Raw genomic sequence first — 23,376 nt, forward strand, 5'->3', positions numbered from 1 at the left:
ATGAGTGAGTTCTGAGAAAAAAGCATACTCATACAGTTATCATGAATGTTGAAATTAGCTATAGAGACCAAAACGGTTTGTTTTTGTATCTGGCTGTGAACATGTTTATTTCTGCTGTGAAGTTGGGCATTTAAACACAGGGATCTATGGGGATTGACTGGAGTCAGCCTAAAGTGGCCATCTGATGAACTGCAGTTTTTGGCACTTTTGGCACACTGTTTTGGCTTCATTTTTCAGCACTGGAGGTTGCCACTTGTGTGAGACAGGAAAAAAAGAGCATCATAATAGTCTCTGCCTAAAACGATGGGGGTTATGATTAGTGATTTTTAGATATTTAATGCATTGATCTGATTTTAGTGGTGTTGCAGATTTTGAAGAAGCAGGTTTGCACAAACTTGTTTATAAAAGGGACAAAGTCCAGATGCTGGCCAAAAATTACACTTAGGGTTTCTTGTGGAGGATTTAACATTGCTGGCCAGAGTACTGATGCAGGATTTCACATTTGAGACAAAGTTGTCTGAGCCAAAAAGAAGAATTTTGGGTTTTGTCACAATTCAATTTGAAATGACAGACACAAATCATGTCTCGGGCTAGTTTGAGCTCAGCTATGTTTACCAGATTTTTATCCACTTGATTTAAAGAGTTAAACTACTTTTAAAAACTGACAAGAGCTTTCGAGGTGTTCCTTTATAAAAGATATAAAATATTCAGCAGCTGTCTTGATATTTGATTAACCACTCAGTTTTGCAGCCAAATGAGTAGATTAAAACTGTGGATTTTTAATCCTGTTATTGACAGCCTCTGATTTTACTTAAAGCCCCCAAAAGAAAGAAAAAACTTACAGTACTGCACCGTAAAGTTTGTTTCCTTTTTTTGCAGACTCCAGGAGCAGGAGCAGGCTCTGAATCTGTCCATCAAGGAGGCCACTGCTAAAGTAAGTCACTGTTCCTCTGACCCGGGGCCACAAACAACTCAGCCTCCCTCAGCATGCCAACAGTGACTGAATGTGTATGTGAATACCTAATGAGTAGTAAGTCAAACTAGAAAGCTTGTAGTGTGTGCCAGCGTTAGTGTATTAAATATGCATACTAAATGTCACTTCTTATTTGACAAGGCAGTAAACTGTCCGTAGTTGCATGTAAGAGTGATGTAAGGGTTGCCATTTTGACAAAATTCCCCCTTAAAAATGCACCGTAGAACAGTACCACACTAGACAAAAAAAATATATACAAATATCTAATGTATGGAGTATTTCTGATTAAAAATAAACAACTGAATCTGTACCTGACCACTGTAGTTTGCAGCCCTTCAGCAATAAGCAGTGTCAGAAAAATACTTCTTACAGTGTACAGTCTACAGTGTTTTTACCAGTTTAATTCACAGTGCCTGTTTGTTTTTAAGAGGACACAACAAAAACCTCCAAAACAATTCTAACCGGGAGAAGTTTCAGCTGGTTTCCTCACCACTAGTTGCCACTAAATCCCCTTAAATCTTACACACCGATATTTTAATAGTAGAAGTTTTCATTTTTACTTCTTAGCAGCTTTGGCCTGTGGATTTCATAGGTGTATGTGTTCTTTGTCAAGTATCTGTTGAACTAGCTTTGGCGGGTTTTCAGTGTGTGTCAGTGGTGTATTCCCGTGTGTGAATGGCTTTGCATGTTTCCCTTTGAATGTGCTGTGTCTCTGGAGTTTCCTCTTGCTTCTCAAGGATTTGCTTTTTCCTCTCACTGATCTCTATACATAGATCTCTGCAGCTGGAAAAAGCCAGAAGCAGCAGAAATCCGTAAGAAGTGGTTTAAGGATAGAGGGAAAGAGGCACAGCAGGGGCCAGGGGGCTCAGAAAAGACCTCTTTACTGTTTCTGTGTCCCTTAGAAAGCCGTCCTCAAATGGTTGGTCGAAGCTTCAACTGTACCTCAAAGGAATGTAGGCTTTCCACGAAGAGACACCTCAATCACAAGATGGTCCATTGTTGCGTTGAAATGAAAAGTTTTGTCCCTAAATCAGATATCCACCATGTGGAAAATGGCACACCTGCTGTGACGAAGTGATTGCTGGCATGAAAGTAACTTTCGCTTTCTCGATTGACTTGCTCAAAATTGACAAATAGCCTGATGTTCTGAAATTAAATCACCAATGTCAGAATTTCTACAGTTTGAATAGCACTCCAGAGCAGTTTCCACCCCATGTAATGCATGAAATAAAATTATGCAAGCCTGTTTGAAAAAACAGTTTTCTGTATTTCTGTGGGAAGAGAACTCCCTGGAGATGTTCCGCCTCAGAAATACCAACCTATTTGACAGCCTTTTCAAAGTGTTGCACAAAACTGTGTCAGATTTAAGAAGAAAATGCGTCAGAAAATCCGGCTCCACATCCCTTTGAGTGGTGAAAATAGTTCCTCAAAAGAAGGAGGCGCATCATGGGTTCTGTATCTGGCTGTTGCTCAAAGTGAATACATTGGAAGGAACAGAGGTTTAAAGGGCAGGGCGAGGGCAGATGGGGGCCAGACAGGCTGTATCTGAAGTCATCAACTTCTCTGTGAACACAGCAGAGCTAAGGTGCTGCATCCCCATCAGGCCCCGTGACATTCAGGGCCTTTTTTCCTCTCTGACATTCTAATGGCATCTTTTATGGAGATTTCACATTTCCCTGTCCGTCCACATGAAAGGAGACGCACTCTCTTTCATTCTAAAGGTTAGAGACAAGGTAACACATCAGGCGTTGATGCTCTGCTGTGTATTCAAAGCAGGGCGAGCTCAGAAGGACGGAAATGAATCTGTAAGGTCTTGTAAGAATGAGTGTCAAAAAAAAAGAAAATGAAAGCGGAATTGGAAATGAGCTATGCATCCTGTGGGAACCATGTGTCTGCAAAGGTTTTGTTAGTTACCACCCTCCCCCCCGTTCTCTCCTCAGCCTCTTCTGCTTCTTTTCCCCAGGTGGTCATGAGTCAGAGGCTGGGCAGCAGCCTAAGGAGGAAAGTCAGTGAGACTGAAACTCAGCTTTTAGCACTGCATGAAGCCAAGCTGGCAGCCATCTCAGGTAACTCTCCACTCAACCACACCCCAACGCCACCCTTCCTACATTTCACATCTTCTGTTTACCTCATTTACTTGAATCGCCCACCGTTAGCCTCACTTAATTACGCTATTAATGATGGAGGCGCTCATTAATGGACGGTGTAAGCCTAATGTCCTGTGGTGCACCGGTGCAGGTAATGACTTCAGCAGTGCCAAGGAGCTGAAAGCTGAGATGAAGGCAGTGTACCTGGAGCGGGACCGGCTGGATGCCTTGGCCAAGAGGCTGCACAGTCTCAGCTCGGGAAGCAGCCAGGAGCTAGCCAGGATGAAGGAGCAGCGGCAGCAGCTCAGGCAGGAGCTAGAGCAGAGGGAGGCCCAGCACGGTGAGTCACTGAGGCCAGTCTACATCAAGATAACACTGTTTTCATCCCAAAGGAGACGTTGTGCTGCTCTGGGCAAATACGATCCCTTCTCTAGTCCTGAACTTCATTCAAACTTGTAATAACACAAGAATTAATGACTGGAGTTTTTCTGGCAGCATGGCAGTGGACAGTAATGAGTGGCATCCTGTTTGCTGCGTTCAAATGGAACTTGTGAGCTCATAGTTACCACATGCTTGATGTTCAAGTGGTTAAGTCCTGAGAGCACCGCTGCTAGGCAACGGCAGCATGGATGCTACTTTCGGCGTCTAGAGGCCACCGAGGCTAACGATTTAGCAAGCTAACAAGCAGGTCACGTAACGCAAGTAATGCAAAGGCGGTGTGAGAGGAAAAAAAAAAGAGGCCATTGGGAATATTAACATTTTCCTCAGACATATTATAAATTACAAAGAACAAATCTAAACAACTAAGATTATAATATATTAAAAAATATATATATTATTACAGCTTTCACTTACTATTGACGTGCGGAGCAGCCATCCTGGATTTAGAGCCTGAAGTTGGTAAAGTTCCTCCAACTTTTCAATTTGGAAATGAGACCTCAGGGGGCGTTCCAGGGGAGCGGAGTGCCACCTCGCTATCTTTACCAGGAAACAGCCGAGCACCAGGCTCCAAAGAGCTGGAGATTAGAGCAGGTTGGCGGGCAAACATGCATCAGATCTGCAGAGCATCAGAACAAAATCACTGACACATCATGGACAGTATGAAAATAACATCCAGTCTACAGGTTTCTCTGTGTGAAGTGAGGAATACCTTGAAAACTTGTAACATTATGCCTACAGTCAGACGCCACGCTTTCAACACAGATTGGTTGTTCACAATCACTCTAGCCAATCAGATCTGCGCAAACTAGGACAGCAGGGCTCCATCTGATTGGTCACATACATATATTGACATGCAGCGTGTGAATGCATGACCTATGTAAATATACTAATTATAGCAGTTAAAGCAGTGTTTTTTTAACATGTTGAAATCGCAACGAAGGTAAAGTTTTGATATATTCTCTAGCCCTCGTCCCTGTGTGTATCCTACTGGCTAACTAATTGCTATGACTCTGCACCGCACTCACAAAGTAGTCTATGACCGCATCATCGTGGAAGTGTAACGCTCACCCTCTTGTTAGAGCTGTGCACACACAATCCCAATCAGACTTTAAATCATAGATATGTTCTGAATGTCACATACGGCTCTATTAAATCTACATTAAAAGATTTTTTTTGGCCACTTGGGGGCAGTGAAAAGCTGTAAACGAGACACGGACACATACTCCTTTTGAGCTGACTTGTCAATGGCGGTAGTTTACACATCCCGCAGTTCAAAGGCAACATTATCATTCACTTGAAGTCATGTTTCTGGCCATCTGGTAAATGTTAGTCTATTCACACTACTTTTAGCTCTGTGTTTGGTCAACAGGGGTTAAAAATATTACATAAAATAAATCCACCAATATCAAAACAAACACGACAAACATTGTCTCGTCTACTGAGACTGGAAAGCTTTTTCATTTTTTTCTTTTTTTTTTTTAAAGGTGCCTCTCTCTTTCTTTGATTACACCTTTTATATATCAAATATGCATCATGAGAGCTCTCTGAAAGAGAAGTTCTCTCTTGATGTTGCTCCACGCTGGGAGGACATCAATGGACGTTGACTTTTCTCCCAAATGAAGGAGAAGTGAACTGCTGTCAGTGGGGAGTCGGCGTCAAATGAGTTAGCAGCAGGATTGGCAGTTGTTAAGAGGAAGGGGAGGGGTGGCAGTGGTGTTGGTGTGTGCAGGGGAAATGAGCTTTAGATTGTGTGAAGTAGCCAATTACCTCCGAGCTACTCAGTGCAGACATGATGTCTCAGCGCGAGCACACTCTCCAACTGGAGGAGATCTGAATACTGCTTAAAGAAAGGGCTCGCTTTTTAGGGGGTGAATTGGGTGGGGTGGGGGTTGGATTGGTTTGGCCTCCTGGCACTGGCAGAGAGATAAATGGACTTTGACGACACCACCTGCAGTGCTACTCTCTCAAGTCCATCAGTCACAGGGAGACTTCTAAAAAAAGGTCACTTCACTCTCTGAGAGGACTGTGAGAGGACGCAGAGAGGGAAGGGGAACGGTGATGAGGCCAGAGCAGGAAGTGAAAGACTAGAGACTGAAGCTCTGGATAGGGTTTTGTTGCAACCCCAAGGCGTGCAATCAGCCATCTAATGTACACTGTTATCGAGACTATTATGGTGTGTGTGTGTGTGTGTGTGTGTGTGTGTGTGTGTGTGTGTGTGTGTGTGTGTGTGTGTATGGGTGTGTGGGTGCAGTGTCACCATTAGTGTGGACCCATTGTCCTGTCTTGAATGCACGCTCTGCTGTCACTAGGGGGCACCCTTTCATTGTTGCAATCAGGCAAAGTTGCACATGTGGTATACGGTCATGCATGGACTTTTTTGTTCAGGTAAGGTTCATGATTTTAAATTGTTGTAGTAGAAACCAGTTCATTATACTTGCAAATGCTTCTTTTTCTTTCACCTTATGTGCATGAAACTCAGTCACCCATCTGACTTTTGTTGCTGGAACATAGTCCTGAACACCTTGACTTGCTAAACAGTCAGAGGTAGCATTAATCTCTCCCTTGACAACCACCAAAGACACATTCAAGTTCACCCCAGTATCCTACATACACAGAATAATGCATCAGGAGACACAGAGGCTGGGAAACCAGCTACAGTCAAGTGCTCGTGCTACACAAAGGAACAGAAATCAGGTGAGAAACACGTCACAAATATGGGAAGAGAAGACACATTAATGATCAGGTGTGCAGCTCGCTCAAATGCTCAAGTGGGCGCACACAATATGGCAGGAAGCGCAATTTCACAATGCGCTGCTGACACCAAGCAAGGGGCTCATTAAACTGTCATCCCATTTGGTAATAAGGGGCTGGCACTGTATGCTAGCTGGAAACTGATAGCCCACAAACAGCACATTACCATTTCTTTAGCTGGAGGGGATTAGAAATTACAGCCTACTTCAAAGTCAAGATGGCCATCCTTTGGGTTTCTGAGGCATCTCCAGCACATGCTCATGACACTAGTGTCATCTTATAACAAGGAAACCATATGGCTGTTCTTGAAAAGGCCTATTGTCATCACATAGTTCAGCTGATATCTTGACAAGATCCATGCATATGCATTCACTTAAACTACACAGCTTCAGCTTGTTGAGCATCTCCGCCCAGCGCACTGTGTGGTGTGGGGGTGCTTGGCCTGGGAGCTATTACGTCCCTAATTGCCATTGACGCGAGTGCTGATGAATACCAAACCCATTATAGCTGGAGGTTTGATTCCCCGCTGAGAGTATAATTTTGTCCCCAAGAGAGATCTGGAGTGATACTAAATTTACAAATAAATAATTGAAGAGCTGGATAACACGAGTAAATGACCCCCAGGAGTGACGACATTCAAATGTATAGGCAGTGTCAGTGTGTATTCCTCGTGACTGATCCAAGTATGCTGCCAATGCTTATTTAATGCTTTTGTTAGTATGCAGGAGGTATATTCTGTAGCATTCGGGTAATTTGGCTGTGTAAAAGACATTTAGTTGTCTTCTCCACATGGCTACACTGAAACACATTTAATAAGTGTTTTCTGTGTCCTCTGCTGCATCTCTACCCTCTATTCTTTCTTCATACACCACAGTGTCACCTCTTTGCTTTATGTTCCTTTGGCAGGTTTTGGAAGCACGTTCAGGAAGGGCTGGGTCATAAAACAATAACAATAATTACCTCAATGTAATTTTCCTCTGTAGAGATATAAAAAATGTTTGATAAATCACCCGTTATTATCCAGTTCGACATGCATGCTGCTGACCAGAATTGACATTTCTTCATCCATGTATTATTTTATTCATTGACATTATTTGATTCTAACTGTTTTGAATCTACCTCAGATTTGTGAAATATTCTGCTGTTTGGCTGACAATAAATAACAGTTAAACCCACAAATAACCATATGATTTCTTCAACTTTAACTTAGGAACCAAAATCAGCCTTTAAACTTGAAAGCTTCGATGACATTTTGACTTTTTTGGTAGACAATTATTTGTATCGATCAACATGAATATGAACATTTTTAGACATATCACCCAGCGCTCAACTGTGAACCCCAGTCCAGCAGCTGAAGCACACATGAAAATACTGTCTCTCTGTGTTATTAAACAAATGCAATTTCCTCTTAATGGAGTGCCAATAGTAAAGGCGAGGACATATATGATTTATTCATGACTGTGCCTCTTCCAGGGTGCTTCTGTTGAGAACATGATGGAACGTATGACAGCTCTTCTCCTAAAGAGTGTCTGAATGATTGAGAGGGCTGTAGTGGTTAAGTGGACCCGGGAGAATGTTTCCTGGTTTTTGTCTCTGAAGTTTTGGCAGTATTCATTTTTCCTGTGATTCAGTAGAGGATGTCATTCCATTGTGAATCATAGCGTCCATACAGCCGTCAGAATTATTGCAAAGACAAAGGGGAGTTGATTGAGGTACCACTACAGTAGCTCCCATCACTGCATCAAACCATTTATTTTCTATACAACTTAAAAGGAGGTTGAGTTTCATAGTGGAGCGGTTTGTTTTTAGCTCTGCTAACAGCATGTCAGTCAACCGCTTTAGTCAAGACTGGAGTATTTAAACAGAATACTGGATGGATTATCTGTCGTTTTTCCATCTTGTGCCATTATTTTGCGGTCTAATACTTTTGGTTCTATGACTAAATACGTGCAAAACTACTTGCAAACTTGGCCTCTGTATTTTAGGCTGTGTTATAATCTTGGATGGGCCGGGTTCAGACTTCAACTCACACGGGTTGGCTTGGTACAGGTTGTAATCTTTTGGCCCGTTGTGAACTCTAAAGCTGACCTACATGTTATATTAAGTGTTAAATCGCTATACAGTGTGACAGCCATTACTAATCTTTTTTTCACTAAATCTACCAATGGCCAACATAGCTAAATGTGCTATATTTCTTATCTTTTGTAATGTTTACTTGCTTCAAAGGCATCCGCCTATTGTGAAGATAAAAGAGCACAATACAAATCAGAATTCTAATTTCTAATAATGACAAGCAATATTTATGTGTATTACTTATTTACACAAACACTACAAGCAGCCAGAGGCAGGTGTAGATTTTGTTAACACCTATGAAGAGATTGGAGTGATTGACATACTGATGAATGCCAGAGTACACGTAAATTTCGTTCCGCAAACACTTAACACACAAATTTGCTCTGCTGAGACCAAACGTATGCAACATGTCAGAATGTTAATGTCCCCACAATGTGAAATTCTAACTTTAGACATCTCAAATATCGTCACCCACATTATTATTACAACCAAATTTCAACATCTTTCTGACATCATACTGATGTCTGATGCTAGTCTTGAAACTAGCGATCAAGACCATAAAATCATAAAAATATTTATTTAGATATATCAAGAGAGAAGTAGGACCATTTTCATACACACATACACAAATACCTGCCGGCCATTTGAAAGACTGCGGGTATAAGACACTTCGGCATTGGTTTCGCATTTCAAAACCAAGGATAGCGCTTCAATTGGAACGTTAGCATTGTCATTGTGAGCATGCTGACATTAGCATTTAGCTTAAAGCACCACTGTGTCTGAGTACAGCCTCGCAGAGCAGCTTGTATGGCTGGTTTAGGCAAAAATCTTCAGTGGAGGGAGGCAACAAATTCAGAAATGTGCTTTTGTGGAAAACATATCAGCCTGGTGCTAATGGAGTTCCCCAAAGGAAGCAGTGGAAATAATAGGAAGCGAGTTTAATGGAGCAGGAATGTGAGCAGGTGAGCTGTTGAGATAGTGTTTTAAAGCTTTAATGGCTGCACAATTTGGGAGCATTCCTCTTTGTTGGGCCTTTTAATGCCTCCCAGATTCAGGCATCAGAAAAAAGGGTTATTTTGAAGCTTATAGCAAATTAAGTTCAAGTCTCCTCTAAACAAGCTCTGTTTTTTTTTTGAGTTTGACTTGAGTTATGACAGCGTACATGTCTAACATTTCAGTTGTAGCAATTCAGCACTCAGAGCTGAAATATATATATTCACCCAAGTACAGATTTCGTACAGAAAGCCAATTTTTTGTCAAATGATTCCTTTTGTTGTGCATTCGTGCATAGCGCCACAATATGTTACGCCGTGCCAGCTGCAATCTGTGTACTGCTATGCTTTGTGATCCCACAGCCTTGAAGCATCATGGGTTATTGAGTGTCTGTCTGAGATATCCGACTGTCCCTCTCCCTTCATTAGCTATGCTGCTTGGCTGCTGTTAAGTTTGGATACATTCATATGACGCGAGTGTCTGCATATGCTGACTGTGTGTTTGTGTTACCTGCAGTGCTGTTGCACTCAAACAGCCCGAGCCGAGCTTAAACACATTAATCACAGTCGGTGCCTTCAACTCAATTACAAAGACACACAATTTCTCTTCTGCCTTATTATGCGTGGGCTTTTATAACACGCATATCGGTGGTGCTGCGTTAGCACGGAGCCGCCTCTAATTTGTTTGACAACGAGAAGGACTCGCAGATGTTGGGTGCTTTTATTGTTACAAGACGGTGAAGAAACGACAGCATTATTCACTTTCAATTAGAGAGCTGTTCAAATGCTCATAATGCAGCAGCAAATCCAAACACCTTGCCATCGTTAACTTCTGCAGGCTCATTAAATCCCGTAACTTCATCATCAGGAATTGTGCATCACAGTGCAATGTGTCTGCTCCATTTGCTTTGTGCGTCTACTAATTGTAATCATCATCAGATCATTCTTTTTTATCAACTTTACAGATATTTAACTCAAGTAATTATTTTTTCATTAAACTAATAAATGAGTGTTTTGACCTATTTAAAGCAAAGGGCGTTTTTTTTTTTGTTTTTTTTTTTTTTGCAAAATCCAGTGACACATTCTCATCATCTTCCAATACTGTCTCTGTTGTGTTTGTGTTATGAATGAATGGCCTCTTCGATTTTGGCCAGGGTCCTTGGCAGCAATCAGTGATGTTTAGCGCCTGCTGAGATCACTGGTGTGAGGAGAGGCTGAGCTCATGAATTTTCCAGTGCAGGCTCTGCGAACGCCTTTGTGAGGTTCCCTCAACACCAAATATACTGCTGCATGTATCAGGGACTAACAGACTGGCTCTCTTCTTTATAGGCTTTTTAGTGCCGATTTTATTCGCATGGCCTGCCAATGACGGCAGCCTCCCGTAGACTTACAGGAAGTGGTAATATCACCCAGTGCTCTGGTTCCACTCTGCACAGGAGGAGGCTCTGCTGCTTGATGTCCTGTCCCATTCTATAAAGAAAAGATTATTTTCATCTGTCACGCCTGAAGAGGCTCGCTAGTTTTGCCACTGGTTGGCATGGCGACAGGATGGCACACTGCCTTTCCGAATCAGCATAGAAAGAAATATTAAGTTAACAGTCAATACACTCACATCTGTACCTCATCTGCCTTTTCGTATTGACTGTTTCTATCTCTCGCAGTGTATTATTTCTAAATCTGGGTCTTGTTCGACCCTACTTAGTCATCGCGCATCTTTACATGCTCTGTGCCATCTGAAGTCAGGCTTAATGCCCCCCCATGTATAATTCAATGGCTATCTCCTTGCACGCTGCCTAACGGAGCTGCCATGAATGAAAGTTGACATAGGAGTCTCTGTCAGGCAGGATAGGATCTCACATAGCAATTAGAAGGGTGGTAAGTGAGCTGTCTGGTCCACGCACACCAGATCTGCTCGCCAGATATGTGATAGCTACTCTAGCGGCCGCCCTCTTCCCTCTGATTGAGCAGATTTGGCCACTTTGAATGAAAATGACTCTCAGGCAAGATCTCTCTCTCTATGACACACACATGCAACCCCCTATAAATAACATGCCTACCACCATTTTATACCCAAGTATGAACAGGAATGTGTGTGTGTGTGTGTGTGTGTGTGTGTGTGTGTGTGTGTGTCACACAGCCACTTAGACTTTTTTCTTCTTCTCCCCGCTGTGCCAGCCCCCAGCCTGTCTCATCCCAGAGCTGATGCTGTCTAATAACCACCATCAAGACAATGATACAAATTATATTTCAAACCTCAGTGTGATTCAGAACACCCAATTAGGTGACTTTCTCTCTGTGTGAGCAAGCTAAGTGGCATTACATTAGAGAAGCTTCCAACCATTTTTGGCTTCTGTTTCCTCAAAATGAAGCCTACATGTGACTTTGTCTTAGGTTTTTAAGGCGATATGTACTCTAAAGTCTCTATCCAACATATTGGAAAATATGTTACTGACTTTCTTGCTGAAAGGACTTATGTTTATTTTGTCAAGTATACATAATGTTACAATGTTGGATGTTCAAATTAAACGTGGCCAAGGTTTCAGATAATGAGGTAAATGCATGTAAAATCCCTGTGATCAAAAACCTCTGGTTTAAAAAGGTTCTCATGTTCTGTTTCAAATGTTTTTTTCTAATTTTGAGACAAGCTGCCATGATTATTTCATATGATCATCAACTCCAGGGAAAACACTGCAAGATTTTACATTATGAACAATGCTACATGCAGCTACATGCTAACAGGGAAACATGTAATCCTGGTTGCCCATGTTGCTAATTTCTCCTTGAAAAATAGCTACAAATCCTGGATTTCTGATCATATTCCTGCTTGAACATGTCCAGTTGTGACGACTTTGGTTTAGAAGCTTTTACTGGGGGTTTTTCAGGGAAGAAAGTGCCACCATACTCCATTACAGTTATTGTGCCAGCTACAATGACAGTGCAGATGCGCCGAGGAAGATCAACACTAACAAATCAGAGCAGACTGGGCTTTTTTGGAGGGGGGCTTACAGAGACGGGTGCTAAAGTGAAGCATTTCAGACAGGGTGAATACAGGTTTTCCAGCACGGACAGTATGACAAAAATAAAATGTTTTTTGAACATTTAAGCATGTAAAACATGTTCCCAAAATACAAGAATGAACCTGAAAAGGAGCATAATTGTTTCCTTTTAAGTGAAGCGCTGTTTAACACTCTCATGGCTCTACAGTAAACTGAAGCTACCAGCAGCACCTGGTAAGCAACTGGAAATGGGGGAACGAATACCTTAGTTAGTGAGCACCTCTAGAGCTCACTAATTAACTGTTATGCTTAATGTGTAAAAAAAAAAAACATGTTGGTGTTGTGTGGCAGTTTATTTTTTGGCTGATACTATAACATACTATGACGATGTGGCTCATGCTAATGATACTATCACGATATTGCAATATTGTGATAATCGATATATGGCAAGACCATTCATCTATGACACATCGCAATATCTCTGACTAAAGAAGAAAAAATACTCCTCAAATGGCAAAAAGCCGTAATAAAATTATGGTTTTATGGACTGCACTGAGGTGTCAGCTTCACAGAATTTGATGAAACATTAAAGTGCATAGTCTTAGCACAGTGCCTCTTACACACACTGACTGCTACTTGTCTACGATGTGTCGCATCATTCCAATATAAAACAGACATGAACTTGCAAAAAGCCAAACTGCACATACTCTGCTCATTTATGGAGCCCCGCAAGCCACTGTATTGTCAACAAAACGGTATTGCAAATGCTTCACAAGAAAATGCCTTGTTTTATAAACTGATGAGATTCTGTTGACAAAGATGTTTTCAGAGGACTTTTATTTTGAAAGGAAGACAGGAAAGGTTGAGTAAAACAGATGTATGTAATTCCTCATGTCTGTGATGGGTGTTGTACTGTAATAAAGCCAGTATGAACATTAAAACTCCATGTTCACTGCCTATTTTTGCTGTAAGCCGTGTGCGTTACACGGTGATTTAATGTGAGAGACCCCATCAGCAAACAGAAATAAAAAAACAACAGGTACTGCGACGCAAAGTCACTGCTCACACAGGCAGTGTGGCCTGAGCGGATACCTGGGATGTAGCTGAAGATTTTTTTTTTTGCCGCCGTCCGCCATTTTCTACTCTGAGTTGTTTTTTTCCCCCGCTTTCCTGTCTTCTTCTTCCGTTCACTTTTACCCTCATTCATTTGATAAGCTCCACTAAGCTGAAACATGAAGTAGCAACTCTGGTAAGTCAAACTGGTAACAGGCTTAATGTGGCTGATGTTTAGACCACCTGTATGTTTTAATGAAAATATCAATAGTTGGCGCCAGTTTATCATTAATGCTCGTAAAAGTCTCACAATATATCGCAATATCAATATTTTATCACACCCTTAAGAACCACTGCACCAGCCTGTGGGAAAGCATCGATACTGACTGGCTGTTGAGCTATTCAGATGCTGTGATGGGCAGATTCAAACAGCCAGCTTTGTTTGTGTGTGTGTGTGTGTGTGTGTGTGTGTGTGTGTGTGTGTGTTTCAGTGGGGAGGAGGTATTGTACAGAACATTATAGCTTGTGTGTGCACATATATATGCAGCGCAATTTGATATAAGTGCATCCTATTGTGTTCAAAGATCTGCCACTGCGGGGGGCATATTCTCATGTTTCATACATGAGCTCATTAACAGCTCTCAGATTGCCCTCCTCTCCATCCTGACTAACACTCAGCCAGCCTGCGTCTGCCTCCTCAGGCGCAGCTCACTGCTGGCAGAAGGGCTCAGGAAGCAACATAAGCTATCCATCCAACTTAATGCCCCACAGAAAATCTGGCACTGTATAAGGACCTATGCTATGTTGGAATCCCCTTTTATCCTCAGGCCGTCTCCAATTTTATCCTTTCTTAGAGCAGCGGGAATGATCTTTCCTCGATGTGTGTTTGTCTTAAGAGAGAGCCTGCTGGCCCTTTTATACTGAAATGTACGAATACAGTTTCTCAGCACAAGCACAATATAGCTAATGACAAGTGCAATTTTATTGGTATTAGAGCTGTGGTTTGTTGCTAGGATACCCAATCATGGCTAATAAAAATAATAAATGAAGTAAAGTAACAGGCTGTTGTTCTCTCTTCTTACAGAAAGCCGGCTAAAAGAGAACACTACCAAGTATATCAAGCTATTGGAGGACAGATTGCACAGGTAAGAGTGTTTTGTGTCACCTCTCTTTTTACACAAAGACTCAATATCCTCTAACAGAGCAACAGCCTCAGAGGAATTTCCTCAAAAGTCTGTTGTCCTCTAACCAGAGCAGTGTCTCTCCAATACACCCCCTCACCATCACCACCCACCTCACCACCCATCATGGACTCACACCTTTTTTTTTATGCTGCTGTCTCCCAGAGCCCCTTTCTCACTTTTCACTGCGTCTCTCACCTGCACAATTAGTCGTCCTCCTGCCACCTTCTCACATATTTTCTATACCTTTTTTTTTGTAAACCTCCACATCAGCTCAGTTTTCACCTCATCTTTAAAAAACTGTTTAAGACAAAACCATGTCTTTTTCTATTTGTTTCATTCTGCATCTCAGAGCTCCTAAATCACTGAGGACAGGCCTGTTGTGTTGCGGGTGGTCGCCCAGCCCGCCTGACAGTTACACAACAGCATTTTGATGTGCTCAGTGGCTGAATTTTCGAGCAGAGGGTGTGGGACCCAGTCAGCTCTTGACACCACACTTGTATTTATGCTTCCTCATGGAGATTAGAGCTGCTTGGCTCATCTCCACAGATACACACAGCACCAAGCAGCTGCAATGCAGTCGGCACTTATTCTGCAGCATTTTGGATCCATTTCTGCTTTACAGATGGATGAATAGAGCTGATTCTATTTATGTGTGCACCTCATGATCAGTGCTTTCTGCTCAGTCTCTTTTGAGTGTTCAGAGGAGGAAGGTGAGGTCAGGCTTACTTTGACACATCATGTGTCTCCTGACCCATGTTTTTGTGTGTGTGAGACGGGGTAGCTTTCTGTGTTGTATCCTTGGAGAGGCAGGATCACCTCTTTGGATGGGAGCCAGGGGTCAGTCACACACTGCAGGGCTGTTTGTTGTTGAGGGCTACACACAGGCTGCGGCTCTGGGTGGTCAAGGAGCAACACGCCGCGATCTCAGCGCCCAGCAGGGGAGCAAGGCGCGGGACCTCTTCTGTCAAAAGGGCAGATGGCCATTTTGTGATTTGTTATGTTGATTTTGAGTGTTGTTAGACAGTGGGCTGTGTACCTAATGTGAAAAATGTGAGGAAAAAACATCACTAGCTGACTTACTGCAGGAGGTATTAGACAGGGTATTTTACTCAGTGAGTAAACTATGCATACGACAAGAAAGTAGAACTAGATGTATTGCAAGCCACAGAAACACAGAAACTTTAAAATAAATGTGCACAACAACAACAGCAAAAATAATCAGTCACAGAAACCCTCCCGAAAACAAAAAGTCTAGAGACTCCACAAGGTTAGGGGACTGACATCAGTCAAACTTAAAAAAAGAGTGATAAAAGACTTCTGTGTATCTACCCTCCAGATATGCTGGATCCCAAGATTTCCATAATGCAACTCAAAAGCATCATTTGTTGGACCCTCCCTGCCTGGCAAATGTCTTTTAAGGCTGGCACAACAAACTGACATCAAAAAACTAGCAGTGATGAAGGCTGACTGCTGTGTCCTCTCATGTTGCTCATGTCTTGGCCGAAAAGTTGCAAATAAACACACCATTAAGACTAGAGCCAATGGCCAACTAGCACGTAAAATTTGCATTTGTGTGAGAAGAAAGGCGGTACCAGCAGCCAGTGGTAGTCTGTATTTGTCATTCAAAAAGGGAAAGTGGAAGACCAACAGAACGGATGGAAGATGCCAGTTATCCAGTTAGTCACAGCACAACCTGATGTGAGAATAACAGATGATATTTACCACGTACCAGTGAACAATAACACAAACAATAAATATAAATAAATCGTTTCTGCTAAAGAGCTCAGTGGCTTAAAAACCCCCAAAATTATCTAATATAACAATGTTTGTTTTGATTTCACATCCTCTTGACTTAAGTTGTTAGCTTTTCTCACTTCTGTTTCTCTTCTTATGCATTGAGCTGAATTGTCCAGAGTGATGTTATTCACCAAAAGGCTCCTCTGTCTCAGACACCATTTCAACATGCTGGATCAGCCGAAAGAAAAGAAAACAAGGGCCTAATAGCGCCAACTTTGTGGGACAAACTGCGGCAACTGGTGACAGACACTCACCGACAGCCTGACACTGACCAGCAGCCGACTGTTACCGTAGTGTGTCAGGACCCTTACATTTCAAACCTCTAGTCTGTAACACACACTTTCTCATGAGAAAAACCCTGCAATTCTACACTGAGATAACCCAAATTACATAATCTTTTTTTTTCTTTTCTTGTCTTTATCTTATATTAATCTTATCTTTATTCAGATTTTGGAAAGCTCACCCAGAGCCACAAAAGACATTATTTAACTGCTTTCACAGGCCAGGTGGACCTTGTGACAAGTAAACTGAACTTCATATGAAAATCCATAGTGTCCCGAAAAAAAACTATATATAATAACTAACAACTATATTAAATTTAACTTCACCTTTCATGTAACTTAACTGTTTTATACTTAATCATCATTATGCATATACAGTACATTTCCTGTTTAAATTCAGTTTATTTATTGCAATTAGTCATATTTATATAATTTTATTTTACTTTTTCTTTATTATATTTTCCCCTTACTTTAACTTCCACTATTTTATGTTTAGATCCTCAGTTTCTTGTTGCTTCCTCCTTTTCTTTTAGATTTTCTTTTAGAGTTAGAGTTTAGATTTTCATTGCCAACAACCTGTTATTGTTGTGCAAAATGATAAATAAAGAACTTGAATAGAAAAAGATTTTATATTCAAATCCCCATTTATTCTCCCCTAACATAAACTCATGATATCTGAAATCCAGACGGCCTCTTTCATTTTCCTTTCAGACCCAGACCACCAATATCAATAAAACAGAAATACGAGATTGAATGGCTGGCCTCCAAAGAAGTCTGGTTCCTGAGTGTTTCATATCTCCCCTTTTAATAGAGCTCCTACTCTGTGATCCTATCTTTCAGTTTAACCAATAGACACATCACATGTATCTCACCACATCACCATTGAAAGAAAAATCACATTAAAGGAAACCTTGTCGTATTTGGTGCTGTAAACTAATTCCCCGCTCATCACATTTTGTATTAACTGATTGGCTCTCCAGCTTTGGATCAGCGTCCATAACCAGAGGCGCTCCAGATCAAATCACAAGTACAGCTCTGCCTTCAAGCAGGACCAGCAGCTTCCTCCAGCTCCAAATTGGCACAGTGACACATATTCGGCTTGATTGAATGGGCAATTGTCCCCACATATGCACACACACACACACACATGCACCCATCATCCACTGTAAATTTTATCCGTCAGCTCTAATGTACATTACTGTTGATGGAGTGCAGTAGCGATGGGAGGTGAGGAGAGGAGGAGAGGGGGAGGGGAGGAGAGAGGCAGATTAGTACTGGTGAGATGTCTGGTCTCCGTGGAGACGGATGGTGTTGAAAAAAACAATTATCTCTTCCTTGCTAAAGACTAGAACAGGATGTTAGAGCAGTGCAGATGCTGTAAGTATGTCACCAGAACAGAAAAAAAAAACATTTTATTCAGATTAGCAGCAGCTCGCAGTTGTTTAATACATTATGTAGATGTTTCATTAGGAAATGCCACTCGGATATTTCCTTCATTTATGCATTTTTCAGTAGAGATTTGTCATTAATCATATTTAATGGATACAATGCAACTGGTGTAGAAGTCATTAAAATACTCGGAAAAGACATCTTAGTTCAAATCTGGGACTTGCTGAAAGCCTCTGAGCTGGTCGTAGAAAAAATAACTCTTTTTTAAAAATTATTTTTAGACTATTTTTAGGGCTTTTTATGCCTTTATTGCATCGGACAGGTGAAGTGTGACAGGGGGAGAGAGAGGGGATGACCTGCAGCAAAGGGCCGAGGCTGGAACAGAAAACCCACGGCCGCTGCAGTGAGGATTTAACCCTTCATACATGGGCACCCGCTCTATCCACTGAGCCACCGGGTGCCCTGAAAAAAGAATTCTTATCACTTAATCTTTGTATTTATTTATTTATTGGTTTATTAGAACGAACAAATCACTGATGTGTTGCATACAGGGTTTCTACCCTAGACTAATTTGCAACCCCAGTGCCTCATGAATGTACATAAGAGAAATGTTTGTAACAAGCATGTTAGCATGAAGCCACCCACTTTACAAACTGCTCAGTTCACCATCACACCTCATCCAGTAGTCACCCTCCTGTATTTCACCATATTATTAGCACCTCTCCTCAGCTGCTGTTATTGGAGATGAAAACTATCATCTCCTCTTTGTTCTCTAATGTGTGAATTCCTATGTATTTGATATCAGAAGCACTGACATGAGACTACAGGTGAAAGTCTCATTAATTTTATTTCATTTTGTGGGGAGTTGGTGCATAGTTAAATAAAAATACACCTGGAACCTGATTTGAAAACTCCAGCGGCCAGATGCATTAAGGATGAGTATGCACCAAAAACCATGCGTACGCCTTTTTCCTCATATAAACTGGTATTCATAAAGGAGAAATGTGAGAATGAGTGCACCTTACACAGATCTTAGAACAGGTGTACACATGGTTTTAGCTGAGATAGCTGCAGGTATTATGATAAGGACAAGATTCTTCACTGAATTTTTCATTGACAGGTCTAATGAGTGGTGGAGGGGCACAAGTATCCATATGGAAATAAATGTTTAAGGGCGTTTTACTTCCATTTATGGCAAACTGCATTATGGAAATGAGGCTTGTGCATGTATGTCCATCACCACAAGTGGGATTAACAGAATCAGATGTACCCACGGCTTTTAGAAATCTCACGAAAATAATGCGTATGTATTTGCCTGATATCAGACAAAATTGTTAACTCGTTATACTCTGTTTCCATCTTCAGTCTGAGGTGACACGCTATCCTCTTTGATTTCTTTGGGGGAGGAGAGGGGTTGGGGTTGAATCTGTTTTGGAGCCAGCCTCAAATGGACATTTTAAAATACTGCAGGTTATGGCACTTCTGTGTTGGCTTCGTTTTTTAGCCCCTGAGGTTGCCACTTGCAAGAGAAAAACTGTGAGTCTACCCCATGACTACAGTGGCGTACACCTGTGGTGTGCAGAATAGTCAGAGCCTGCACACCATGTGGCAGTTATTTGAGCCTGTATGCCGCGTTTACGTCACAACAAACACATGGCTGACACAAACACAAACAAGGGAGACTGATAAAACAGAGAACTGGTGATGTCATGGAGGCTAACATAAATTCATATTGTAAACATTACTGTCCAGGCAGGCAATTATTTGTCGACTGGGAAAAAGCTGCTGTGGCTTTTGCCCCGTAAGCAAAGATTGTTGTTCGTTTTGTCAGCTGACAGTTACATGGTTGCTACCACAACCTGACAAATTACACTCCATTTAAACAGCTTTTCTGGCCCTCAACATTATGTTTTAAGCAGTGCACCAGTGCACTGAAATGGAAGAGACTCAGTTGCATAGTTATGCCAACATATATGTTTTATTAGGATTTTAAGACAAACTACGATGTTGGGCAATTTTCAGAAGAAATGTTGAATAAGAACAGCCTTGATAGCAGCGTCTATCTATATTATCTCACTCGCTGATTCATGTCACGATGCATGACCAGAATAAGTCATCTCAAACTCAGTGGAGTGGGCTGATTCAAAGATCTGGACCCAGGCAACGTATGCATATGTCTTCCTTTGTGCTTACACATAGTTTTAGACATGGATCCACACAGAGTTTCATGTGTCTGGCCCCAGCTGTGGGTGAAGACAGGTGCCATTTTTCACACTCTGTTATTGGTACTATGTGTGAGACCTGAAGATGCAGCCGAACACATGATCTGGGTGGGTAGCGTTCAGAATATTACGCCTTTTCACTCTGGAGAGGTCTAACTGAACCTCCTGGTACCAGCAGGACCAGGCAGCCACTGCCTGGTTCAACAGTTATATTTATAATCCTTCCTCCATCTGTGTAATGCCTTGAGGAGAAAGAGCAGTCCTGTCAGTCAGCAGTCCCACAGGGGGGCCGAGAGACTGTAGAGGGAGCGTGCCTGCCTGTCTCTCCTTCTTATTACTGGGACATCAGCGGAGCAGCACACCCACACCCTGCCACTGTCACATCGCAGGCCAAGCGGCTGCCACCAATTAACCCCCGGGTGAGGAGGTCATGCCGACGGGCACCAGGAGGCCACCATCACAGCGATGCTCAGGAGCTGACATGTCTGCATTTTCAGCACACAGAGCCGTAATGGCAGTTATTTGTAATGAATTGTGGTTGTTGTTGAAGAGGAGCTTTTGTGATAGATGAGGTTCAGCTTTTTTTGGAGGAATTTATGATTGTACAACACTGAACCCCCACAAAGAATGATTTATGGGCATGTGTGTAAGTTAACACATGTGTGCCCACCCATATCTGTGTGTGTGTCCCTCTCCACTTCACAAGAGACAAATAACAATGCCATGGCTCACTGGGTGCGTCCCCACTAGAGTAGAATTCAGAAGCGGCGGCATTGAGTAGCGAATTGCTGAGGGCAGGGGGGCTGGGCCGAGCAATTTTTCTATTGTCTGTGTGCCAAATGAAGGTTAGAGAACGGCTGAGAGGCGTGCGTTGGCAGGGTACAGAGGTTGGCAGCCTTTTCAGGCAGGAGATGGGCTGGAAAACAAGTGGCATTCAATTTTCAGGGGGCCTCATAACTGAGCGAGAGAGTGGAAGGAACAGAGGGAGAGATTAAACAATATTGTCTGGGTGCATTATGCCTTTTTGAGTTTGTTTACATATGATGGAGAATGTGCAATTTCTCAACTCTAACTGCACTGCGGGGAGGCAATCTCTAGGTGAAAAAACTGACTGTGTTATAGAGACTAAAATGTACGTTTATTTTTGCTTAGAGTATAAAATTGTTTTTTATTTAATCAACCTGAATTAGTCAAAGTGAGACTAAGTGTTTGTGACAGAGAATCTCCTCCTGGGTTGGAATTTGGCACATACTGTACAAAGAAATTGAGGACATTTCTTCCTCGAAGATGTTTGATGCATCTCTTACTGTAGGTTATAAAACCCACATTTGTGCCAGCGACCTGTCAGCTGTAGTTTGTTTTCCACACAAGATGGATTCCTGGAAACAACCATGCTGCTAGTAAAGACAGAGGAATATTTATGCTCTTTAGTGTGAAACTTTAGGCTCTTTTGTGTCTCCTAAACCACACTAAAGTTAAAATTTCAAACAGGATCAGTGGATTTGGTCCTAAAATGTCACCTGTTTGGGGTGATTTGTTATCTAAAGGTCACTGAAAGAAGAGTGGCAATAAATATGAATATTTAAAGGTCAGAGGTCTCAAATGTGAGCCAGTAGAGTATTTCATTGAAAGGAAATGGAAAAACATTTTCTGGAAAGCCAAAAAGACCTGCTTATGATTCAACATCAGCACTCTTGTGCCTTTAGAGGTACTTTTGCCATAGTGAACTGTCATACTCTTTTTCGACCAAGATTAGTGTGTGTATGTGCGATTTTTAACAAAGGGAAATCTCCTAAAAACTGCTGCTTGACTCTGTTCCCATTGCCAGTAGACCACAGCTGTGTACACGGCTCTGTAGCAGACAAGTATGCTGTTCAGTGTGTGGGTTGGAAGGGGACTTCTGACAGCATAAAATGACTGGTGTTACTCTGTTTGCTTTCACACAGTAGCCAGCTTAACCTAAATAAGAATCACAGAAAATTCCACTGGTCAGTGACCGTGTTGCTCAACTTCTGAATAATACACTCAGTCAGATGTAGCTGCTTTAATTGTTCTCTTCTGTTTTTACACTGGGAGCGTGCGTTTCGGGTGTCACAAGGGTCAGGGCGAGGGAGAGTGAAAGAGAATGACTGATTGTAACTCACTGCGAGGATAAACAAAAAGCAATCTTCTTGTCCTCCCCCTGAACTCCTGCTCAGTGACCCCAGAGGAGATGAAAACATCCAGGCTCTGTCTTCTGTCTCTGCTGCAGCTCTTTGAAGTAAAGGGCAGCCTACCAGGACATCCACTCTCATTACATTTTGTCAATGGAATTGCAATCTTTGAATGATTCATTTCGCCCTGTCACTCTTTTGTCAATGCTTTATTAGAGAGATGTTATTAAAGATGTCCTTTACTGTGCTTTTACGACTGCGGTGCTCAGTCATTATGCAGGAGCTCACTCATGACATCCATACAGTGCCTTAGTGTTTAAGGGTTTTTCACTTGTATGTGCTGTTGAACTGATATTAGTCATCATGATGTCCTTTTAAAACACACTATGGTGCATCTTATAGTCTTATAAATGGAAATTCAATGTTCACAGAATTCTTTTAAATTAACATTTCTGTATTTTTGGGAATATTTTTTGCTACTCTCATGTCCATCTGTTTAGTGCTGAGCATCAGCCAGAAAATAAGCAAAGAAGAAGAAGAAGAAGAAGAGCACAGCCAATTGTGAATCACATAGAATTGCTGTTATTTTGTCGTACACTACAGAATCGTAACTGTTCCAGAGAGCTGCCTATTAACTCCAGCCTCTGCACAGGAGCTCCCTTATGTTAGCTTCTCTTGATTGTACTTCACAACCATGGGTCAGAAAGCAGTCACTCCACTCCACAACAAATTTGAAAACCTCTGCTGGTCATGAGGAGCAGCTGCATTTGTTTGTACATTCAATTCCACTTGATAATTCACAGCAAAAACGCTCCTCTCTGCTGTCACTCTTTCAATCCACCACACACTCCCCCATGCAGCACACACACATACACACACTTCCCTGAAATGTCACTAGGTCTTTAGGTGGACGCTGGCAGTACAGATTTCGGAAAGGGGCCGAGTTAAAATAAATATCAACCTATCATCACCTCTTGAGCTCCC

The 23,376-nt window shown here is 42.0% G+C and overlaps 1 protein-coding gene across 1 annotated transcript in view; it reads left to right on the plus strand.

The window, feature by feature from the left end:
* The window catches only part of disc1 (DISC1 scaffold protein), a 55,844-nt gene that overhangs the window by 17,154 nt on the left and 15,314 nt on the right, over positions 1-23,376 (plus strand). The window contains exons 7-10 of the mRNA XM_042501734.1: positions 880-934; positions 2,937-3,039; positions 3,212-3,400; positions 14,451-14,511. Of these exons, the coding sequence (XP_042357668.1) occupies positions 880-934; positions 2,937-3,039; positions 3,212-3,400; positions 14,451-14,511 (408 nt within the window). The remainder of the gene's footprint in view (positions 1-879; positions 935-2,936; positions 3,040-3,211; positions 3,401-14,450; positions 14,512-23,376) is intronic.

The sequence above is a fragment of the Plectropomus leopardus genome, chromosome 15 (genome assembly GCF_008729295.1).
Source record: "Plectropomus leopardus isolate mb chromosome 15, YSFRI_Pleo_2.0, whole genome shotgun sequence".
Lineage (NCBI taxonomy): Eukaryota > Metazoa > Chordata > Actinopteri > Perciformes > Serranidae > Plectropomus > Plectropomus leopardus.